The sequence below is a fragment of the Rattus rattus genome, chromosome 1 (assembly GCF_011064425.1).
Source record: "Rattus rattus isolate New Zealand chromosome 1, Rrattus_CSIRO_v1, whole genome shotgun sequence".
Classification (NCBI taxonomy): domain Eukaryota; kingdom Metazoa; phylum Chordata; class Mammalia; order Rodentia; family Muridae; genus Rattus; species Rattus rattus.
The window spans coordinates 194,941,941-194,963,556 of NC_046154.1; the positions used below are offsets into that span (position 1 = coordinate 194,941,941).

Here is a 21,616-nt window from a genome sequence, read left to right on the forward strand (position 1 = left end):
AATTTTGCTACTGGTATGAATCATAATGTAAATATCTGTGTTTTCTGATGACGGTCTTAGGTGACCCCTGTGAAAGGGTTTGGGTTGCTACCCACTGGTTTGAGAACCACTGTTCTAGATTGGGGTGGGGGATACAACAGCAAGAAAGGAGCAGCCCTTCTCCATCCTGGGAAAGACTGCATCAGGGAACATCCTGCTGGCTATAAGTAGGCTTGAGGAGGATGGGAGAGACTTTCTAGATGCTCCAAGTGGTTACTGTCTGCATCTTTCAGAGGTGGGTTCATGTGTGTGTGAACACCCTATGTCCAAATAAATAAAAGCAGGATGTCAGACTGGGAGAAGCCACGGTCATGAAAATGAGGGCCCAGATTCCAATTCTAACTTGACCAGTGATTCGACTAGCAAATGGGACTCTTCTGATGTAGAACTCTGAGAACCTGCATGAACAGGTCTAGAGTACTAGACCCTCCATGGACTTGGAAGGAAGTCTCTTCCCATGGGTATCTAATATTTTTTTAATAATTGGATTAATTTAGAAAAATATCATTTAGAAGTTCAACTGGATGTATGGTGACATTTGTTCTTTACAAATTTCATAAGTTCATTATGAAAGTATGTTAACTGGATTCCTAAGATCAAAAAGGCAAGATGTCACTAGTGTGGCTGCTCTCTGACAATCTATGACATGTCCAGGTACTTGGTAGCATATCTTTCTCTAGTTCCCACAGAGAGGGAAATATAGGATGAGCAGACACTCACTGACATGGAGATTCAGCCAGTTGACTCAGAGCTGATCTTCCTAATGTTCTGTTATATGGAGAACTGGTTCTTACTGACCCAACAAAGCCCTGAGAATGAAGAACGGAGCTCTGACTCCCCCTCCCTTTAGAACTCATAGTTATTGATACATCTCGTATAGGTGGGATGGCCCCTTCTGGAGAGACCTGTCAAAGAAGGCCATCAAGTGTCCCCAGTGAGGACAGTCAAAGTCACAAAATGCTTGGCCAACCACACACTTCTACATCCTTTTGCAAGATATAAAGGTTTTAGGGATTCTGTGGTGCTATTAGCTTTACTTTCTTTCTTTCTTTCTTTCTTTCTTTCTTTCTCTTTTTCTTTCTTTCTTCCTTCCTTCCTTCCTTCCTTCCCTCTTTCCTTCCTTTTTTCTTCCTTGCTTTTTTTCCTCTTTAAGATTTATTTCTACTTAAGTGCACATTTGTGCCTGCATGACTTTATGTGCACCACATGCCAGAGGCTACTGAGGCTGGAGAACCTCGGATGCCCTGAGATTTGAGTCACAGTGGTCATGAGCCACCTGACGTGGGCACTTGAGTTTAAACTCCGGTCTTCTTTGAGAGCAGACTCAACACTGTTCACTGCTGAGCCGTCTCTCTGGCCTCAGTGCTGGGATCTGCTGAGATGGATGGGTTAGTGGATGTAAAACACTCCCTGGACCAGTGTGATGACCTGAATTTGGTTCTCCAGCACACATCCAGGGCTGGAGAACATGGCCGTAATTCCAGCACTCATACAGTGACGTGGGAGATGGTGACAAGAGAGTCCCCAGAAGCTGACAGACCTCGTGGCCTGGCACACATAGCAGCAATCAGCAAGAGACCCCACCCCAAGGTGGAGATCAAGAACTGACACCCCAGGTTGCTGTCTTCTGCCATGTGGACCATGGTATTCATGTCCCTACACGCAGACACACAAATACGCACATACAGACACAGACACACACAGTGATAAATAGAAAACACTATATTGAGAGCAAAATGGCGGAAACAAACCCTTTCTTCAGATTGAAGCTTCATTTTCACTCTGAAATGCTACAACCATCCCCAAATCCAATCCAACATTGTTTTTATGAAGGGGAAAAAAAACCCACAAGTCTCTTAGAGATGGTGGGGAACACTTAGACAACTATCTGTCTGCAAGCAGGAGGACCAGAGTTCAGATCTCCAGCATGCATGTAAAAAGCCAAGCACAGCAGCATGCCCCGGTACTGGGGTAGGGTAGAGTCAGGTAGAATGTGTGCAGAAGTGTACAAAGGCAGAGTCCCAGAGCTTGCTTGTCAACCAATTTAGCCGGTCAGTGAGCTCTTCATTCAGTGAGAGACTCCACGTGACCACACAGAACCATGCACATTCAGGTGCATTTATGCATATACCATACACACAAAACCAAATAAAACCAATAGTGCTGTACTCCTATATCCAAGGGGAAAAAGCTTCTGAAAATGGAATGCCAAGCTGGTGGTTGTCACTGACTCAAAGTTACTGTCAAGTTAGGGTTTCCAAAGTTCGTTCCTTCCTTCCTTCCTTCCTTCCTTCCTTCCTTCCTTCCTTTTTCCCCCTCCTTCCTTCCTTTTTTTTAACATTTCTCATATTTTTCTCAAATTAGTTTAGACAGAAAGTCCAGACAACACTACACTATTTAAGTTCTAAATGAGACACACAACACACACACACACACACACACACACACACACACACACACACACATCACATCACATCAGAAGTGCAAAAATACCGAACAAACAAACAAAACAAAAACCTAACCCATGTGCACATGATTACCTCATCATCTTTGTTGGTGGACAAATGAAAATGTTCTGATTACAAATAATTAGCTAACATTTTCTCCCTGGGAAGGAACTCAATATTCAGATGGTGGGCAGTACATGTGATGCTTTGAAAGATTTTGCTGTGCCAAGCAGAAGAGTAGAGCCACTGCCCGAATCCATTCACAATCCATTCAAATAAATATTAACAAGGGGAAAACTCAGGTTCAAAGGCCCGGTTGTTTCTCTTTGAACACCATTTACCTGCCCATTGCCTCTGATGGATTTCTCTCTCTGCCTCCAGTGGTCTTTGTGCAAGACTTGAAAATAATCTTCCTGGTCTCCACACAGGGCAGCAGTAAGTTTCCTGACAGGGCAAGATCTCGCAGAAAGTGATTTCAGGCACTTGCAGGGAGGTCTGTGTGGTCACCATGGTTGTGTGGGGAGCTGCAAGGCATCGCAGGTAGTGTCACCCAAAGCGGTGGCATGTAGAGGGTCACCCAAGGTGGTGGCATGCGGAGGGAAAGTGGGCTGGGGTTATCATTAGGAACAGGAAGACTGTACCTGAGGTGGGAACTGTGGAGGGCAGAGCTGGCTCTGAAGAACTTGTAATATTGCTGTAAGAGTACCAGTTGGTTACTGACAGGGGCCTCTGAGGGACTTCTCCCGGGGCTGTAATGATGGCTCAGAGATTAGGAGCATTTGCTGTTCTTGCAGAAGACCCAGGTTCAGTTCTAGCCCTCACGTTAAGGAATTTCATCACTTGAAATTCCAACTTCAGGGGATCCAATGCCCTCTTCTGGCCTCCTCAGGCACCCACAAACATACATATATATATTCGTATATAAATATTTATTCGTATATATATGAATAAATCTTTTTTTAAGTCCTTCTCTCAAAGGAATAGAAGATCTGAACTCTTACCTTAGAGGGAGATTTGGGGAGCGCCGGTTCTGATCCTTTAAGCTAAGTATGTAGAGGGCGACTATTGTCAAGGCACTGTTGAAGGGGGAAAACATTATGTGGCAGATTTGTTTCCACATGTATCTCAGTCAAGCTGCCAGATGGCCAAAGTTGTTCTCACAGGCCACACATACGGGAGGAGGAGAGAAAGGCAGCTATAGCTGGCAGAAACACCATGGAAACAACCCAGTTAGGTTTTTCTGCCTGGGACAGAGAAAAGAGCCCTGGGCTCCCCATAGTTTGTAAGCTCAGAGGGTTCTCTGTGCAGAAAAAAACCTTCACAGAGCCCACCCTTGGCCCTGGCAAGAGGTCACCAGAGGAAGCCTGTCAATAGCTGGAGGTGGGGCAGGAAAGAGCAAGAATGAATGAATCTTGCTTCCTGCTGGTGGCGTTGATCCATGCTGTTGAGCTGAGAGATGAGAAGGTCGGTCCTGGACCACAAAACCTTTGCTCACCTCCAGTATCTCTCACAGGACAATGTATCAGCTAGAGAGAAGGGAGAAAGGATGCGCAACAAAGTATGCACACGATGTGACTACAAAATAACAAAGGTGTCTGCTCTCTGGAACACAGCTGATTCAACAAAATTAAAGTGTTCCTCCGTAAGGGTTCTAGGGTTTGGGGTGGGAATCCTAGCAGTGCTTAGCCATCTGAACGTTGTGGCCTGCCTTCCTCTCTGCACGGAGTTTATTAGACTCTCTCCTGAGTCACCCAGAAGTCTGCTGGAAGTAAGGCTACCTGACTTGCCCCGCCTTGCCAGCCTCACTTCACGCCTTGCTTTCCAAACTCAATTCCTCAGTACTTTGTTCTCCCATGAAATCGGTAGAGTTACCATCGCTGCAGAAAAACAAAGAGATGTCTTACAAACCAATTCCGTTCACAGGAAGGGAATTCCTCATGGTGCCCTGAGAGACAGCTGGTGGCTGCCGGACAGACTCAGTTCTTTCTGGAAAAGTGGTACTAAATCTAAAGATGTGTCAGACAGAGCCTGTAGTGTCACCCTAGCATGAGCACTGTGGACCGGTGTCCCTTGCTTTGGGCTTTCCCGTGCCTCCCCGTCTCTGTCTCCTCCACTATGAATTCTAAAACCTTGACCTGCTCGTGTTTGACAGCTGCCTCAATGCTCAGATTAGAAGACTTCTGATGCATTAGAATGAAACAGACACATGCTTTCTTCAGAGGCAAACCCTGGTTTTGACCCTTCTCAGGCACAACTGAGACCAGAACTATTTGTAGTCCTGTAGCTCAACTCTGGGCTCAGAAGATCTGATAAACAGTGTTTTTTCTCAGAACCAGACTCCCTCTCACCTCCTCACTCACAGGCCTGGGTTTGCTATCTCTGGAGAATATGAAGTATGTCTGCTAAAAATACATGCTCCATCCTCTCCCTGGCTAGGAAGCCTCGCAGAAGACAAGTACTTGGAAGAATGAGGAAAAAATGCAAAGGCTTCCGATGGGAATTTTGGGTCATGGTATTAAATTCCTGGGCATCTTCCCCCTCTCCCTCCTCCACTCTCTCCCCTCTCCCTTCCCCACTCCCTCATCTCCTCTCCCTCTTCCACTGTCTCCTCTTTCTCTTCTCCACTCCCTCATCCCCTCTCCCTCTTCCACTGTCTCCTCTTTCTCTTCTCCACTCCCTCATCCCCTCTCCCTCTTCCACTGTCTCCTCTTTCTCTTCTCCACTCCCTCATCCCCTTTCCCTCTTCCACTCTCTCCTCTCTCCCTCCTCCACTCCCTTCCCCCACTCCCCCTCCTCCCTTCTCCCTCCTCCCTCCCCTCCCAATTCCTCCTCTACTCTTCTCCCCACCCCTCCTCCCTCTCCCTCCTCCATTCTCTCTCCTCTCCCCCTCTACTCTCTCCCCTCTCCCTCCTCCACCCTCTCCTCCACTCTCCCCAGCTCCCTCTTCTACTCCTTCCCCACTCCCTCCTCCACAACCATATCCATGCAGAGGCAGAGGTCAGAGGTCAGAGCAACCACAGCCTCTCTCCCTTATCTTCAGGGCTACTCTCCTAGTCTGGGCTTTGGTTTCATTGCATCAGTTGGCTCCCACAGCTCTTGGTGTCTCTTCAATGTGATTTTAAGTGAAGAATGGAAAATGTGCTGATGGATGTCAGCGGCCAGGCAGCACTGACTGTGTGGGATTTCAGACTCACCAGAAAGGAAAACAAAGAACTTGAGAAAGCTACATGCAAAGATAAGACAAATAACACACACACACACACACACACACACATACACACACACACCACACATACCACACACACACACACACACACACACCACACCACACATACCACACACACACACCACACATACATACACAGACACCACACCACACACACCACACCACACAAATACACCACACACACACACACACACACCACAAATACACACACACACACACACACACACACACACACACACACATCTGCTAAGTCACAAATGAAAAGAATAAAATCACCATCTATCATCTCACATCAAAGTATACAAATCGGTAATCTTTTCTTCAAGTTATGAATTTCAAAAGGGCTGCCGTCTCTTTAAGCTATTGAAGGTTGTGTCTGCTTTCAAAACTTCCTTGTCTTCAAAGCAAAGAGAAGATCAGAAAGGCAAGGGGAAAAGGAAGGGCTCCACAGCATAACATTGAAGTTTGTCTTACCAAAATGTCATCACAGCAATCAGAGCTATAACCAATGTCTGGAAAACCCAGTTAGGACACGATGGTTTCCTTCCTGAGAAAGAGACCTGTGGAAAGTTGATGAATGGGGACAGATCAGCACAGCAGCTGTGAGGCCGGAAGACCTGAGCACAGGAATCCTTGCTGCCTCCCTGGGATGGTGACTGGCAACTGCTTCTTTTTTTTTTTTTTTTTTTCTTTTTTTGGTTCTTTTCTTCAGAGCTGGGGACCAAACCCAGGGCCTTGCACTTCCTAGGCAAGTGCTCTACCACTGAGCTAAATCCCCAACCCCTTGGTGACTGCTTCTAACTTGCCTCAGTTTACATCTGCCCCTCTGCTCCTCCCTCTCTGAACAGAACAACCCTGGTCAGAGCTTCCCTTTGTTTGGTGCTTAGCAACCCATCCTTTCCCTGGTCTGCACCAGACAATCTTGCTTTTTACCAAAGAAGGCCAGACACCAGCCTTCTAATAAACTTGGAAAGATCCAAGCTCCTCCAGATATGAAGGAATAAATCCCCACAGGAAAATGCCAGGGAAGCCATAGGAAAGATTTTGTGGCCCAAAATCCTACCACACACATCTTATAGTGCATAAGGGTTCCATTCCCCCACCTATGAATGAGGACAGCTCTGGGCCTGGGTCGTGCTCTAATCTTCCATCCATTCAACGACTATTTACTGATTGCTGCTACGTACAACCACTGAGTATATGAAGTCAGTAAGCACTGTCTCTAGGAAGGTAACGAAACACACTGGCACGTGGGGAACGGGCAGGAAGTAACGGGGAGCACTGTTTCCTCCCTTCTCGAAATACAGAGTGGAATTGTGATTTTTGCTCAAAGGAGCTGTCTACAGGAGTGGGAACAACTAAGAAATATCTTTAAAACGGCCTTTAGTTATTTCTTGGATTTGCTCTCTGGTTAAGAAACATGATCTCCAATGCTAAAAAGGAAGTGTTTGATCTTAAACTTTTTAACCCGCTCCCAAGCCTGCAGGCTACTAGAACAAAGCCTTTTTCCATGATGTCACTGGAAGCAAGTCTGGAAGTCACAGAGTCCATGACTGGCCCCCTTCCTACACCTCGCTGTGAGTGTTCTAAGGATGCGAGTGCTGCTCTACAAAGAAAGGACTCGGTGGAGTTTGTGGAGTTGATTGGAATTAATAATTCTTAGAAGAAGTATTCCCTCACCGAACTGCTCTCTGCAGCTGCCAGACTCATTTGCATCTCCTCGATTTTGCTCACGGTCCTTTGACCACGTGTTGGTAAATGACTGAGAGTCATTCCTGGACACATCTCCTCCGTATCATTGACCCTCATCGTCCTTACCATTCACATAGGAAAATAAAATACTACCCAAGTACCTCTTGAGTTATTAGGAGGATCCACTTAACAACATAGCAATTCTCCAATTTGGGTCGTGCCTATAGGACGTATCAAATATCTAAGTGCCCTGGCAAGCTCCGTCTCAATGGGTTTTATTGGGAGTGAGAAGTGTGTATCCATTCCATTTCCTCCCCCGCTCCCTCTTTGACTTATTCTGAATTCTATCTTGAACTGCCAGGGCTTCTCTCCCTTCCTCTGCATATACCAGCTGCCTGCATTTGGGAGACAGAGAAGTAAAGTCAGAGCAGTCTGACTGAGTGCATTAGCACTATAGACAGACGTCTTGGCCAGCAGGGAGAGTTGTGCTGTCCTACCTACTCTTCTTAGCACCTAGACGTCCATTAGCTGTTCACAGTAGCACTCGCCACTCAGCCTAGGAGCACCATTTTCCACCTATGTGTATGTCTTTTCCCCCAGTGACCGAAGGAGGCCTCTAGAAGAAAAGGTCACCTGGTCCCAGGCAAGAGAGGTCAACATCAGAGAAACAGAGAGTGCTACTGGGACAGCACAGAGGCGATCATTTGTACTTTATCAAGCTCCCTGGACCATTCTGCTGCACACCACGAGAATCACAATGATGGTGGGTTTGGAACATTTACAATCATGAGTATGGGCTGGAGAGATGGCTCAGTGGGTAAGAGCACTGGCTGCCCTTCCAGAGGTCCTGAGTTCAATTCTCAGCAACCACACGGTGGCTCACAACCATCTGTAATGAGATCTGGTGCCCTCTTCTGGCCTGCAGGCATGCATGCAGGCAGAACACTACGTATATAATAAATAGAACTTAAACAAACATGAGTGTGTGCCCAGCGTTTGCTGTGTCCAGGCATTCTGAGTGCTTCGTGCACACCAATGTATCGCATCCTCACGATCCCGCTCAGCAATGCTTGGAGGAAGATGCCTTGACCATCCAATCCATCCTTGGAGGCAAGAGAAGGCATAGGACGGCCAAGTTTCTCGCCAGAGATGTATAGCTAAAATGTCACGAAGGCAGACTTTGAATTCAAACTTTCCGGCTTTGTAGTCTGCGGTTTTAAACACTGTGCCGTGCCACCCATTTGTTCTGTATGTAAAAGGGGGGAAAATATCAAGCAACTTAGGAATTACGCAAAATGTCTTTATGGCTTATCAATGAATACATGAACATGTATGTGCACGTGTGTGCATGAGGCGGGGGTAGCATTTTCCTCTGCAACTGAAACATTTCATCCTACATGGACAGCTCCTTAAGGTAGGAAATAAAACTTCAAACTATCTTCAGAAAGTCATCAAAATGGACCAGATTCATTAGGTCCCTCTTGTCTCGAGTGTACAATCAGTTATGACCTTGAGTGGCACTTTCACAGACAAGACAAGCTGCAAAAGACACCCAGATGAGCCCAAGCCCCCTGAACAAAGCAGATGAACAAAAAGGCCACCTGAGCGGCCTAGAAAAGGCTCAGAATAACAGAGCCACCCGGATAGGACACTGCCCAATGTGCAAAGCTGCCTGCAGGTGTGCAGTGAGCTCCAGGACCCCAGCTCTGAGAGCTGTCACCTGTGCTGCGGTGGCTTTGCAGATGCAGCTGTCTCTGGGGCATTTCTGCTCCTGTAAGTAACCTTCACCCGTACTCCCATAAGTAACCCCTATAAAACTAAGTGGTTCACCAAGTTGGACTTTTGTGGTCTGTCATTGGTTATCCGAGGTGAGGACATATTTGTTCATGTCTCCCCAGGAATAAATGTTTCACAGCGATGCATATATATATATATATATATATATATATATATATATATATATATACACACACACACACACACACACACACACACACACACACACACAAGTATAAAGATACTATGTGTATATGTCCCATGTGAAGGCTGTTGGATGGGGTTCCTTAAGAGATGGGGTTCACTTGAGGGAGTTCATGTAAACAATAACTGGTAGGTTGTTTCTGAAGTGGTCTGGTCATGTTCTGAACTCTTTAGGCTTTTGTTGTTTAAAAAACAATTAATAGTCAATAACACACCAGCCAAAGAATGCAAACGAGGGAAACAGACCAAGGAGGAGGTGCTGGTCAACTTCTCTAAAACCGTGTGTGTGTGTATGTGCAGTATGTGAATGTATGTTTGTGTGTGTATGTGTGTATATGTGTATGTGCAGTGTTTGTGTGTGTGAATGTGTGTGTGTGTGAATGTGTGTTTGTGTGTGTGTGCAGTGTCTGTGAATGTGTGCACCTGTGTATGTGTGTTTGTGTGTTCACAAGTGTGTACGTGCATTACCTGTTATGTGGATTGAGAACAGGAGCACTCCTGTGTGAGGCAAGTGCTCTGCCGTGAGCTACTCCCCTGCCTGTCTTCTGTGTTTTCATTTTGAGACAGAGCTCTTACACAGTTGCCCAGGCTCATCCAGACTCATTTTAGATCCCAGGCTCTAACAAAAGGCAGGCTTTGCTCTCACCATCTCTCGACCTCCACCTCCCACCGCCCCCCCTCACCCCCCATCCCCCAGTAGCTGGGAGACAGATCCCCCAGGAGGCTCACTAAGACTTCCATTTACATTCCAGTGTTTTGTTTGGAGGACAGCACCTCCGTTCATTTACATTTCAGTCTCTTTACCTTGGTGGGCTTTGTGGAACCTGCCCTTCTTGCTGAAGATGCACTGACAGCTCTGCTAAATTTGCTTTAAAAGAGAGAGAGAGAATTGATTACTATTCAGATGCCTCTCTAGGAGGTATGTGACAATGGCCCAGGCTGTCAGAACCCAGCAGTGGGACTTTTCTTTTGTACAGCGATAATTTGAAAAAAGAAAAGCCACAGCAATTGGGGTTCTTTTGTGTGTGTGTGGGGGGGGGGGCTAAGTAAACATTAATGATTGCATTAATATTACTTTTTTTTTCTTAAAAGAACCAGAGCCCAGGAAATGGCATTTAATTCCTTAAGTGGTCAGAAGGACAATAAAATAACTCCCCCACCCCCAGATCAAACATGATTCTTCCCTTCATATTTAGAAATGGCCGCCTCTTCTCCTTGAAGGGACAGACATCCTTTTGCTAATACTTAGCACTTCTCTAATGGTTGAGGCGCTTGAACGGAGTCCTCATGATTCATTCGTTTTAAAAGCACCAACAGAAAAAGTAACAAGGATATCCAGGAGGGGGAGGATGGCGTCCCAAAATATTCCAAGGCAGGACTGGGAATCGCAGTGCCCGAGAGTATAACTGTTGCTCTGCCCACAAGGCCAGGCAGAGTGGGCTCCCGTGAGAGGGAGCCTCCGAACTGACCGGCTCCTTTACCTTGTCTGACCTGACCTGAGCGAACTGGCTTCGCTGCTGCTGACGGAGGACTTCCAGCTGCTCCTTAGGTGTTTCAACCTGACCAGGTTTTTGTTCCATATCTCTAACTCCTCTATTCTCTCTTCCAGACTGTTGGTGAGTTTGCACAGCTGCTTCACGGCCCCCACATTCTCCATGAAGATCTGGTCCTGGAAAGGAACACAGTACAAGCTGCAGACCTATAGCCTTTGAGGCCACCACTCTCTCTAAAGGCAGAGGATGCCACCTTAAACGGTCGTGTACCCGCAATTTCTACTTCACTCTGGGGAAATCTGCGGTGGTTCGAACACTCAGAACATGTTACCCAAACTGCCAGGTGTGCCGTAGTTTGCAATAAAATAAAAATGTGTCTTTGTTACAGAAGTAAGAAAAGTGAACTGAAGGACATTGTCAAGTCTGAAGTCCAAAGACGCATCCTCTAAGACCACTGTGGTAAGTTTAAGGCCCATAAAAAAAATGAAAAGGGGACCAGGCTTCCATGGGCTGATTTGTATGTTCATTGCTAAATCCTCTTATGAAGCGGCTGCAGCTCTCCCCAATAAAATGTGCACCAAGTTGTTCAGGCCCTGAAGGAGGCTTTAGCCAGGTGTGGCATGCATCTGTAATTCCAACACCCAGAAGGCTGAGGCAGGAGGATGACTATGAGTTCTAGCTAATCTGGGCTGTCCAGTGAGTTCCAGGTCCAACCTCTGCTATACAGAGAGACCACATCTCCAAAATAAAATTTAAAAATAAAATAAAAACAACAATATTTCTCTATAGAACCTGGCTTTTCACTGAGTACTGCTACCAGGTAAAGTGGGATGAGTTCTTGAGATTTCAGCCTTTCCATTTGTAAGCGTGACAATAATTCTTGCGATATCATTTCTCCTTTAACATCTCTGGAGTGATCATGTGTAATTCAGATGATAATCTGGCTCTCAAACAGAATGTTTAAAACATACTTAGCCCCGTTTGTTCAATGAAAGCCACTAAAACATCTGAAGAGACAAGAAGACTGGAGAACTCACCAAAGTCAAGATGGCCAAGCCACATCCTGCCCGACCACAGGGTTCGGTCTTACTATGAACACGTGTCTATCTTGGCCATAATAAAAAGCACTGGCAAGCTCTTGTCAGATCTCACACTGACCCCATGACCTTTCTTCTTTTCTTCTCTCTTCTCAAAAGTTCAAAGTGCCAAGCAATGCCTGCGTCTTACAGAGAGAGCAATCTATTCCCATATGGCGAAGACCCTGAGGCCAAGATTATCTATGGTTGGGACGTATTGGGGTTGTGTGTTTGTGGGGCTCATGCAAACTGAATCGTTCTTGGTTTAAACCATGAAAAACAACTGCTGAAAGAGGGGATTAAAGTATGGTATACACAGGTGTGGAAATGAACTGGTTAAACCTGTTATTTGGAACAGTGAATATACGGTAATACAGTGCAGACAACGGAGAGGTATATGGTAATACAGTAGAGGCTCAGAGCAGAACATTCCAGAGTTAAGATTCAGTTTGTTTTGAGATAACATTTGTCTCGAGAAGCATTGAAAGATCTTGTAAATTCCCAGCCAGTTGAGGGGGTTTATGGAAGCCCTCGGATCCTGTCAGTTGGCCGTTTGCCCATATTGGGTGTTGCTTGCTATCTCTCTACCCGAATAGAGAGTGTGGGCGGCCATTGTGTTGATTCTTTGTTAAATAGCAAATGACAGCAGGCAAACTGAGAGGTGCCAAGTTAGCAGCTTGGAAAAGCAGAAAGGCTTTGGGAAGCAACAGACCAACAGGTTCATCTCTGAGGCCTGTGTTTGCTTTAAGGGTGTGTGTTTGAGTGTGTGTGTGTGTGTGTATGTGTGTAAGTGTATGAGTATGTGTGCATATATGTGTGTATATATATGTGAGTGTGTAAGTATGTATATATCTGTATGAATATGGTGTGACTGTGTGTATGTGTGAGTGTGTGTATGTGTATGAGTATGTAAATGTGTGTATGTGTGAGTGTGTATATGTGTTTAAGTATGTGGCTGTGTGAGTGTGTGGGTATGTATGTGTGTGAGTGTGGGTATGTATATATGTGTGTGAGTGTATGTATGTGTGAATGTGTGTATGCCTGTGTGAGTATGTGTATGTGTAAGTGTGTGGGTATGTGTATATGTGTGTGAGTGTGGGTATGTATGTATGTGTGTGAGTGTGCTTATGTGTGTATGTGTGAGTGGTAAATGTGTGTATGTGTGAGTGTGTATATGTGTTTAAGTGTGTGGCTGTGTGAGTGTGTGGGTATGTATGTATGTGTGTGAGTGTGGGTATGTATATATGTGTGTGAGTGTGAGTATGTGTGAATGTGTGAATGTTTGGGTGAGTGTGTAAGTATGTATATATCTGTATGAATGTGGTGTGACTGTGTGTATGTGTAAGTGTGTGGATGTGTGTGCAAGTATGTGTATATGTTCATGAGTGTGTGTGTGTATGTATCTGTGTATATATCTGTGTATATATGTGTGTGTAAGTATGTGCGTGTGTGTGATTTTGTGTGTGTGTGTGTGTGTACCTTTATTCTAAAATTTACCCCCAAAAGTTTTTCCCTGAAAATCTTATTCGATAGCCTTTTTAAAATCTATCTAAAATACCCTAATGATAAAACACACAGTGGGGCAGATTTAGCAATAACCTATCAAAACTACATATGCGGGCTGGAGAGATGGCTCAGTGATTAAGAGCACCCGACTGCTCTTCCAGAGGTCCTGAGTTCAATTCCCAGCAACCACATGGTGGCTCACAGCCATCTGTAAAGAGATCCGATGCCCTCTTCTGGTGTGTCTGAAGACAGCAACAGTGTACTTATATATAATAAATGAATAATAAAAAACAAACAAAAAAAAAAACTACACATGCGTTTATTTTCTGAGCCAGTAATGCCCACTTCCAGAAGTCTCTTCCCTGGACTGACTGGTAAAATACAGGATAGTGGGGAGAGACTGACATCACCCGAACACTGTCAGAGAGGCTCCAGGATGAAGGCGAGCACTGCACAGCAGCAACTGCACCTCAGGAGGGAGGAGAGGACCTTCCGGTACCGATGCACGGCAAAGGGTGACCGTGAGGGAGGAGAAAGGCGGGAAGGTGCACACAGGTGATCCATTGTCTCCAGAAAGGAGGGTATTTTCCATTTAAGTTATACTTTAAAATTTTTATACATACTGGGAAAGAAGCAGCAAGGCAGGCAAAATGAATAAAACCAGGCTGTCGGAATAAACCTTCATTGTATATGGCATGCGTAACACATTATATATGTGCACAGCTATTTAAATTTGCCTTTCAAATAATGCGGGTATTTTACCTTCTGTTCTCATTCGCATGCGAATCTACCCTCTAATTGCTAAATACATGTATCAGGTGGGTAAAGGCCACAAACTAGCAAGGGATTCAATGTGACTGGAAGACAAGACAACAGAGCCAAGTAAAGGGAGAGGCTGGGGGTAAAAGAGGCAGCAGAAAAGGGGCAGGGAGATAGAGGGAGTTGGGGTCCAAAAATCAACCAAATGCAGTACACATGAAAACCCCATTTGGAATCTTAACTGCTTTGTAAGACTACAAAAAATAAAAATACAATAAAATACAAAGAAAGAAAAAAATTATGTGGGTATTTACTAATAATGACGAGCCATTATTATACTAAAAAGCATCTTATTTTTCAAAAGCAAAGAAATAAATATAACTTGCAATTGAATGTCTGGTCTTATCTTACAGAAAGGATTTATTTTAAGTGTGTTTTCAAAACACTGATTGACTAGTCCTTCTTAGAAAGATATATTCCTCACAGAAACTAGAAATCATTAGCAATGAAAACTTTTAAGAATCATACTGTGAGTAATAACAGTGAAAGATTATAGGTACACACATACCACACACGATTCTAACTGGACATAACAGATGCATGATTGTGTTAGAGACCTTCAGTTCTTAAGTATTGAAGATAAAGATATAAACACAAAACCAAAAGTTTAAGGTCCAACCAGCAACTCTAGGTTTACATTACAAGTATCAGCATGGATTCCTTATGTACTCCATCTCCTTGGAGGAAAACTATTTCCTATCTTTGCCCATGAACAAGTATATTAAAAAGACATTATGAAGCTAAAATGTGCATGCTGAAAGAGACCGGATATAGATCTCTCCTGAGAGACACATCCAGAGCATGTCCAACACAGAGGTCAATGCTAGCAGCAAACCACCCAACTGAGAACAGGACCCCCTAGGGGGGAATTAGAGGAAGGATTGAAAGAGTTGAAGGAGCTTGCAACCCCATGTGAACAACAATGCCAACCAACCAGAGCTTCTAGGGACTAAACCACTACCGAAAGACTATATACATGGACTGGCCCAGGGCTCCAGCTGCATATGTAGCAGAGAATAGCCTTGTTGGGGCACCAGTGGAAGGGGAAGCCCTTGGTCCTGCCGAGATTGGACCCCCAGTGTAGGGGAATGTTGGGGAGGTAAGGAGGTAAATAGGAGGTAACACCCATATGGGGGAGGGGGAGGGGTTGGGGAGCTTGTGGACAGGAAACTGGGAAAGGGAATAACATTTGAAATGTAAATAAAGAAATATATCTAATTTTTAAAAAAAGACATTTCTGATCCACTAACAGCATATTCATTATGGTCTCTAAATACCACTCACTGAAGGGAACCAGGAATCTTGTGAGGAGCAGTCCCAGGTTTGGGGCAGGCAGGATGTGAAGAGAGAGCTCAGACACCTCTCTGAGGAGGCAGAGGACGGCCACCCACAACTGTCAGAGTAAGCAGCAACCTCCTGAAGAGGCCGGAGAACATCAAAGGACAAATTGCTGGAACAGATCAAAGGACCGTATTTGTTTTAAAAGGACCCATGGTCATACCCAACTTAAAAACGTTTTATGGGTTGCCGTCAGAAGACATTGAAGTTTAGCTTTTCTTCAGAGCACTCATAAATAGAGGAAGGAACGAACTGTTGCTTACTCCACTAAACATCAACTATCTATCTAGTGAGGAACGTGTCCTTCGCTTAATAGAATGCCGAAGACTAAGTAAGGAATGACAGACTATCACTGTTTGCTACCCCCGCCCCAGCAATGGAACTTAAAAAATTATTCTTAATGGCTGCCCAAACCAGATGCTCCTATGCATGCCTGTTGTGTTACACAAACAAAACGAAAACACTTGTGAAAGCTCAGCACCAACTCTTGTAACATTTACCATAATCGGTAAATTTTTCTACATGATAACAGTCCTGCAGTTCCATTTTTAAGAAGTGCTCCTTCCCTTTCAGAAAAAGTGCTCCAGGTAAAGCCTGTGCAACCACAAAAATGCAAGTTAGGCACCCAGAACTCTAGGGGAGAGAGAGAGCCAGGCAGGCATGGTGATACATACTTATAACTCCAGCTCTAGGGAGGCAGAGATAGGCAATCTAGGACTCTCTGACAGACACTCTAGAGAGACCCTGTCTCAAAAAACAAGGTTGATGGTGCTTCTGAGGAATGATAGCCAAGACTGACCTCTGGCTTCCAGATACATGTGCTGTAACACACACACACACACACACACACACACACACACACACACACACACACAGAGAGAGACAGAGAGAGACAGAGAGAGACAGAGACAGAGAGACAGTGAACAGAGACAAAAAACACAAAGAGAGACAGACGTATATAGATATAAAGTATCTATAATAAAATGATACAACTTTGGAACTCAGTTTAAATAATTTAGTTGGAGAAAGGTAAGAATTTGTAGCAGGTTGGAACTGGAGTTTAAAATGCCCGCTGTAGACTCACACGCTCCAACACTTGGTTAACTGATTGGTGGGCAATGCTATATTGAGACTTTGTCACCCTTGGGATGGGCACAGAGCTTCCAGTAGCGGGTCACTGAGGATGGACTTTTGAGGGGTGTGGCCCAGGCTACCTGCAGCCCGAGTTGTCATCTCCTGCTGCCTCATGCAGTATTGCTTGCTGCCATGAGCTACCCCACCACCAGGTACTAAACCTGAGTCACAATAAATCTTTCCTCCCTTCAGTAAATTCTGTCAGGTATTTTGTTACAGCAATGAGAAAAATAATTAATATACTCTGGATTCTGAGTGAGAAGGCTGGAGGTTTCATTACTGTGGCGGTCTGAATGGAAAATGGCCCCCACAGGCTCGCAGGAAGCGGCATTATTAGGAGGTGTGGCTTTGTTGGAGTGGGTGTGGTCTTGTTGGAGGAAGTGCGTCATTGGGGCGGGCTTTGAGGTCTCAGAAGCTCAAACCAGGCCCAGTGGCTCACTGTCTCTTCCTGCTGCCTTTAGATTCAGATGTAGAAGTCTCAGATAGCTACCACTCCATCACCATGTCTGCCTGCATGCTGCCTTGATGATAATGACTGTACCTTTGAACCTGTAAGCCAGCCCCAGTTAAATGTTGTGCTTTCTAAGAGCTGCCATCTTCATGGTGTCTCTTCACAGCCATAAAACCCTAACTAAGATAATTACTATTCTAATTTTGTGTATACTAAAACTATTTGGGGGCAGTGGAGGGAGGGCTTAGTGGTGAGAAGCAAATACAGCTCATGCAAAGGATGCGGGTTTGAGTCCCAGCATCCACATGACCCCTCAGAGCTGCCTGTAACTCTAGTTCCACAGGGAATCTGATGCCTCTGACTTCCGGCCTTCTCGGGCACCTACACTCAGAGGTACAACATCAAAGGAACAGTGATGATGGTGGTGGTGGTGGTGGTGGTGATGATGTAGAGGAGAAAGAGGAAGAGGAGGAGAGATTCATTAAAAAATGTTTTCTTTAAAAATTAAAAGATCTTCTGACAGAAACTGTTCTAGGGTTTCTGACATAGGTTCAGGCTTTCTTTGTGTTTAGTAAAACTACAGCAGAAATAAATGAAGATAAGAATAGCATTCCCAGCTGGAGATATGGCTCAGCGGTTAACGCACTGACTGCTCTTCCAGAGGTTCTGAGTTCAATTCCCAGAAACCACATGGTAGCTCACAACCATCTATAGTGGGGATCTGATGCCCTCTTCTGGTGTGTCTGAAGATAGTGTACTTATATATAATAAATAAATCTTTAAAAGGAAGGAGGAGGAGGAGGAGGAGGAGGAGGAGGAGGAGGAGGAGGAGGGAGGAGGAGAGAAGAAGAAGAAGAAGAAGAAGAAGAAGAAGAAGAAGAAGAAGAAGAAGAAGAAGAAGAAGAAGAAGAAGAAGAAGAAGAAGAAGAAGAAGAAGAAAGGAGGAGGAGGGGGGAGGAGGCTGGTCCTCTTAAAAAACAAAAAAACAAAGAACATTCCATGATTCGAAGACATCATGGATGTTCCACTCTTGCTCACTAAGCTTAGATTACTTATATTACTAAGGGTAATATTCACAGTGGGCCATGTGATCAGTAGATATCCAATCAGTGACCCAAATCACATTGCTGTTCATTCCCTGTGACCTCTTCCCCAAGCAGCTCGCACACAGGCCATCATCCATCTACTGTCCTACACCCACCCCCAGGCCATCTACCATCCTACAGCTCCTGAGCCCCGCCCCCTTTCTCCACCACACCCTGCACACACCCTCTCCTTTCTCTGCTTCTTTTTAGAAAAGGTTTCCCTCAATACACTGTGACTTAGCTCTAACCGAGGCAGGCAGTGAAGAATGGTAAGATCCTCTCTGAACTACTAATCAACTCTTTCCTCAACGCCTTCCCCGAGGGATTTCCAATCCTGTCTTAGGAGATATAAGCGATTGCTGCCCATGCCTAGTTATGTGTCAATGATGATAAAAGGCCGGCTCTTACTTCTCCAGCTTACAGTTTCCAGCACCATAGATCTTGTAGGCGTCCTATAGGCAGGGAGATATTTCACGTGTTTTTCTATTTTAGGAAGTAGTAAAGATGCAGAGGGAATTTATTACTCCTTACTGCTTATAATCATGGCCTGTCCTGACTTCACAGAGATTTCTAGGATCTGTTAGTGCGATCAACTCTCGCTGAAAGACTTAAAATTCTGACTTTTGTCCGGCATGTCAGTGAAACTTGTAAGGACGTTCAAAACTAGTTGTAAACGCCCCTGACCCTGGTAAGAGTGGCTCGCTGAGAGTATTCGACCAGGAATGTATATCTGGGTGCTCGGGGAACGATTTCTTCATAGACATGTTTAGTCTCCATGGAGAGGTTTGAATTTATTAATGCAAGAGCGTATACTCTACACCGAAGCACTTGGCAAGGTTTTCTTATTGATTATCACCCTTGGTTATAAACAACTGAACCTGATTCAATTCCTTAGCTCTGTCCAGCTGTAAATGTGGTCCAATACCTCAGCTGAAACACAACTTCACAGTTGCGATAAGGAAAAAAACTGTCACAAAAAAATTACCGCTAATGTTGGAGAAGAATAATTTTGATACTGCACAGAGGGACACACGGACACCGTGAAGTAACTCAGCAAGGCATTCTTTGTTTTTTCAAAAGAGCTGCTGGTGTCAGAACCCAAACTCAGCCAGCCAACATGGCGTCTGACTTTTACTCCTGATGTAGGTGGTCACGGGTCTCATTCCATGTTTCTCAATCTGCTGTGATTAGGTGATCAGCAAGAACTGGGGAAACTCAAAAGATAGGAGCTGTCGTCCGGTCAACTACCTTTGCTAGGAGAACAGCAACGAGTTCCTCACCCGGGCCGCTGAGATGGCTTTCGAGGTGAAGGTTCTGATTGCTCAGCCCGGCAATCCCAGTTCATTCTCTGGGACCCTCGTGGTGGAAGAACGGAACCAACTCTGATAAGCTCTCCTAACACCCACCCACGCCTGTGCCTCGGGAAGCATGCGCGTCGTTACTGACTGCTCCTACCCCACAGACTTTCTCATCCACCGTTTGCACAGAATCGACCCCTCTCCAGCACACGCTCCTGCTGTGTTAGGCTCGGCAGCAGGAGGGAATAAACCAGACAGACACTGCAGACACAGGTCCCGCCTTCAGAGGACACTGTTCAACGGAGAAACGGCCCATTAGTAAGAATAAACTATACAAGTAAGTATAGAGTTTAAAATTGTTATTAGCACCACAAAGGCCAAACACCAAGAGGAAAAAACGAGCAACACGGCCTACAGCTATGAGCAGAGCTACAGGAGATTAGCTTTTCAAAAGAGTACCAGGAAGGGATGAAAGGACAGACAAAGGAAAGGTTCTTCTCTTCTCCTGCTCATACACACCTACACACACACACACACACACACACACACACACACACACACACACACACACACACACACACGAGAAAAAGAAATGACTAGAGTGCTGGACCAAATTCATAAGAGGACTCTAAGTACCAACTCCAGAAAAGGGGTCCACAGAGCTCTCCCTAATCACAGAAAGAAAAAGTCGATCTCACTCAATAATAATAGCAAAGTTTAGAAAGTCGGATGTCACATTAGTGCTTTGGACCAGTGCCAACCAACAGTCTGGTGGGTTGTTTTTGTTTGTTTCCTGAGATAGAGTTTCATTCAGTCTAGGCAGGCCGGGAACTTGCGCTCCTCCTGCTCCAGCCTTCCAAGTGCTGAGACTACAGGCATGGAGTGCCACACCCAGCCAGGCGGTGTTTCACAGCAGAAAGGCTGCCTGCATCCAGTATCCACTGCCAGCTTAGTCCTAGCTAGACCCTCCCATGGCCTCTCCCTCCTCCCATGGCATCTCCCTCCTCCCTCCTCTTCCTTACTGGTCCTCATAACTTGGGTTTGGGGTGCTGTCCTTACCATGTCTTTTCCTGACTTGCCCCATCTTCTCAGCTTCTGCCCTCTGTCTCTACTGCACTGGTTCTCAACCTGTGGGTCACGACCACTTTGGGAAGTAAACCAACCCTTTCCCGGGGGTTGCCTGAGATCATTGGAAGACACAGATACTTAAGTTATGATTCATAATGGTAGGAAAATTACAGTTATGAAGTAGCAAAGAAATGATTTAACGGTTAGGGGGTCACCACGACACAAGAAGCTGTGTTAAAGGGTCGCAGTGTTAAGAAGGTTAGAACCGCTGCTCATCCTCAACTGAAGGCTGCTAACAAATGCTCACACTGCTCCTCTTGCTGCACCACCACACAGATAACTGGAAGCTGCAACATGGAGCTCAAAGCCCCTGCTAGGAGCTTCACCCCAGCCCTACGTTCTCAGAACTGGCATTTCACGGGAGACAAGGGTCTAAAAAATCATGGGAAGATATATGATTTTTAAATATAGACAACAGATTTGAAAGTTTTTTTTTTTTAAACTATGAGAGAAATGCTACCCTCAGGCCAGACGGGGCCACAGGCTTCTCATCTGTGACTTTCATCCATAATCTCTCCTTTCCTGGTCTCCTCACAATTTTGCTACCGCCTCCTCTCTGCCCCCAGCTGCTCTCTAGAGTCCCACAACCTACGCAGCCTTCTGGACATTTTCATCTTGAGTGTTCAGTTGACATCTCAAGGGGAAATCTGAACTCATCTTCCCCAGAAAACCATTTCATCAGATTTTCTTATGCAAATAACCACTTCTCTTCCCTTCTCTGAGATTCAGAAACGGAACATTAATATAAAGAAACCCTTCCTGGAATATCTACAGCCTATTGGACCCTGGACTTGTCCGCACGGGATGTAAGAGTTCTCTGACCTCCAGAAAGGGAATGACAGCAGATGGGATGGACCCCCAGGCTGTGGAGAGGCTGGATCAACCAAGACATCGCAGAACTCGT

General features: G+C 45.3%; 1 protein-coding gene across 1 annotated transcript in view; it reads right to left on the bottom strand.

Annotated features, from left to right (window-relative positions):
• Myrfl (myelin regulatory factor like) overlaps window positions 1-21,616 on the bottom strand; it is an 86,269-nt gene that overhangs the window by 15,591 nt on the left and 49,062 nt on the right. The window contains exons 14-19 of the mRNA XM_032919398.1: window positions 10,866-11,053; window positions 10,189-10,252; window positions 6,187-6,272; window positions 3,488-3,562; window positions 3,128-3,180; window positions 2,828-3,010 (exon numbers count right to left, since the gene is read on the bottom strand). Coding sequence (XP_032775289.1) covers window positions 2,828-3,010; window positions 3,128-3,180; window positions 3,488-3,562; window positions 6,187-6,272; window positions 10,189-10,252; window positions 10,866-11,053 — 649 coding nt within the window. The remainder of the gene's footprint in view (window positions 1-2,827; window positions 3,011-3,127; window positions 3,181-3,487; window positions 3,563-6,186; window positions 6,273-10,188; window positions 10,253-10,865; window positions 11,054-21,616) is intronic.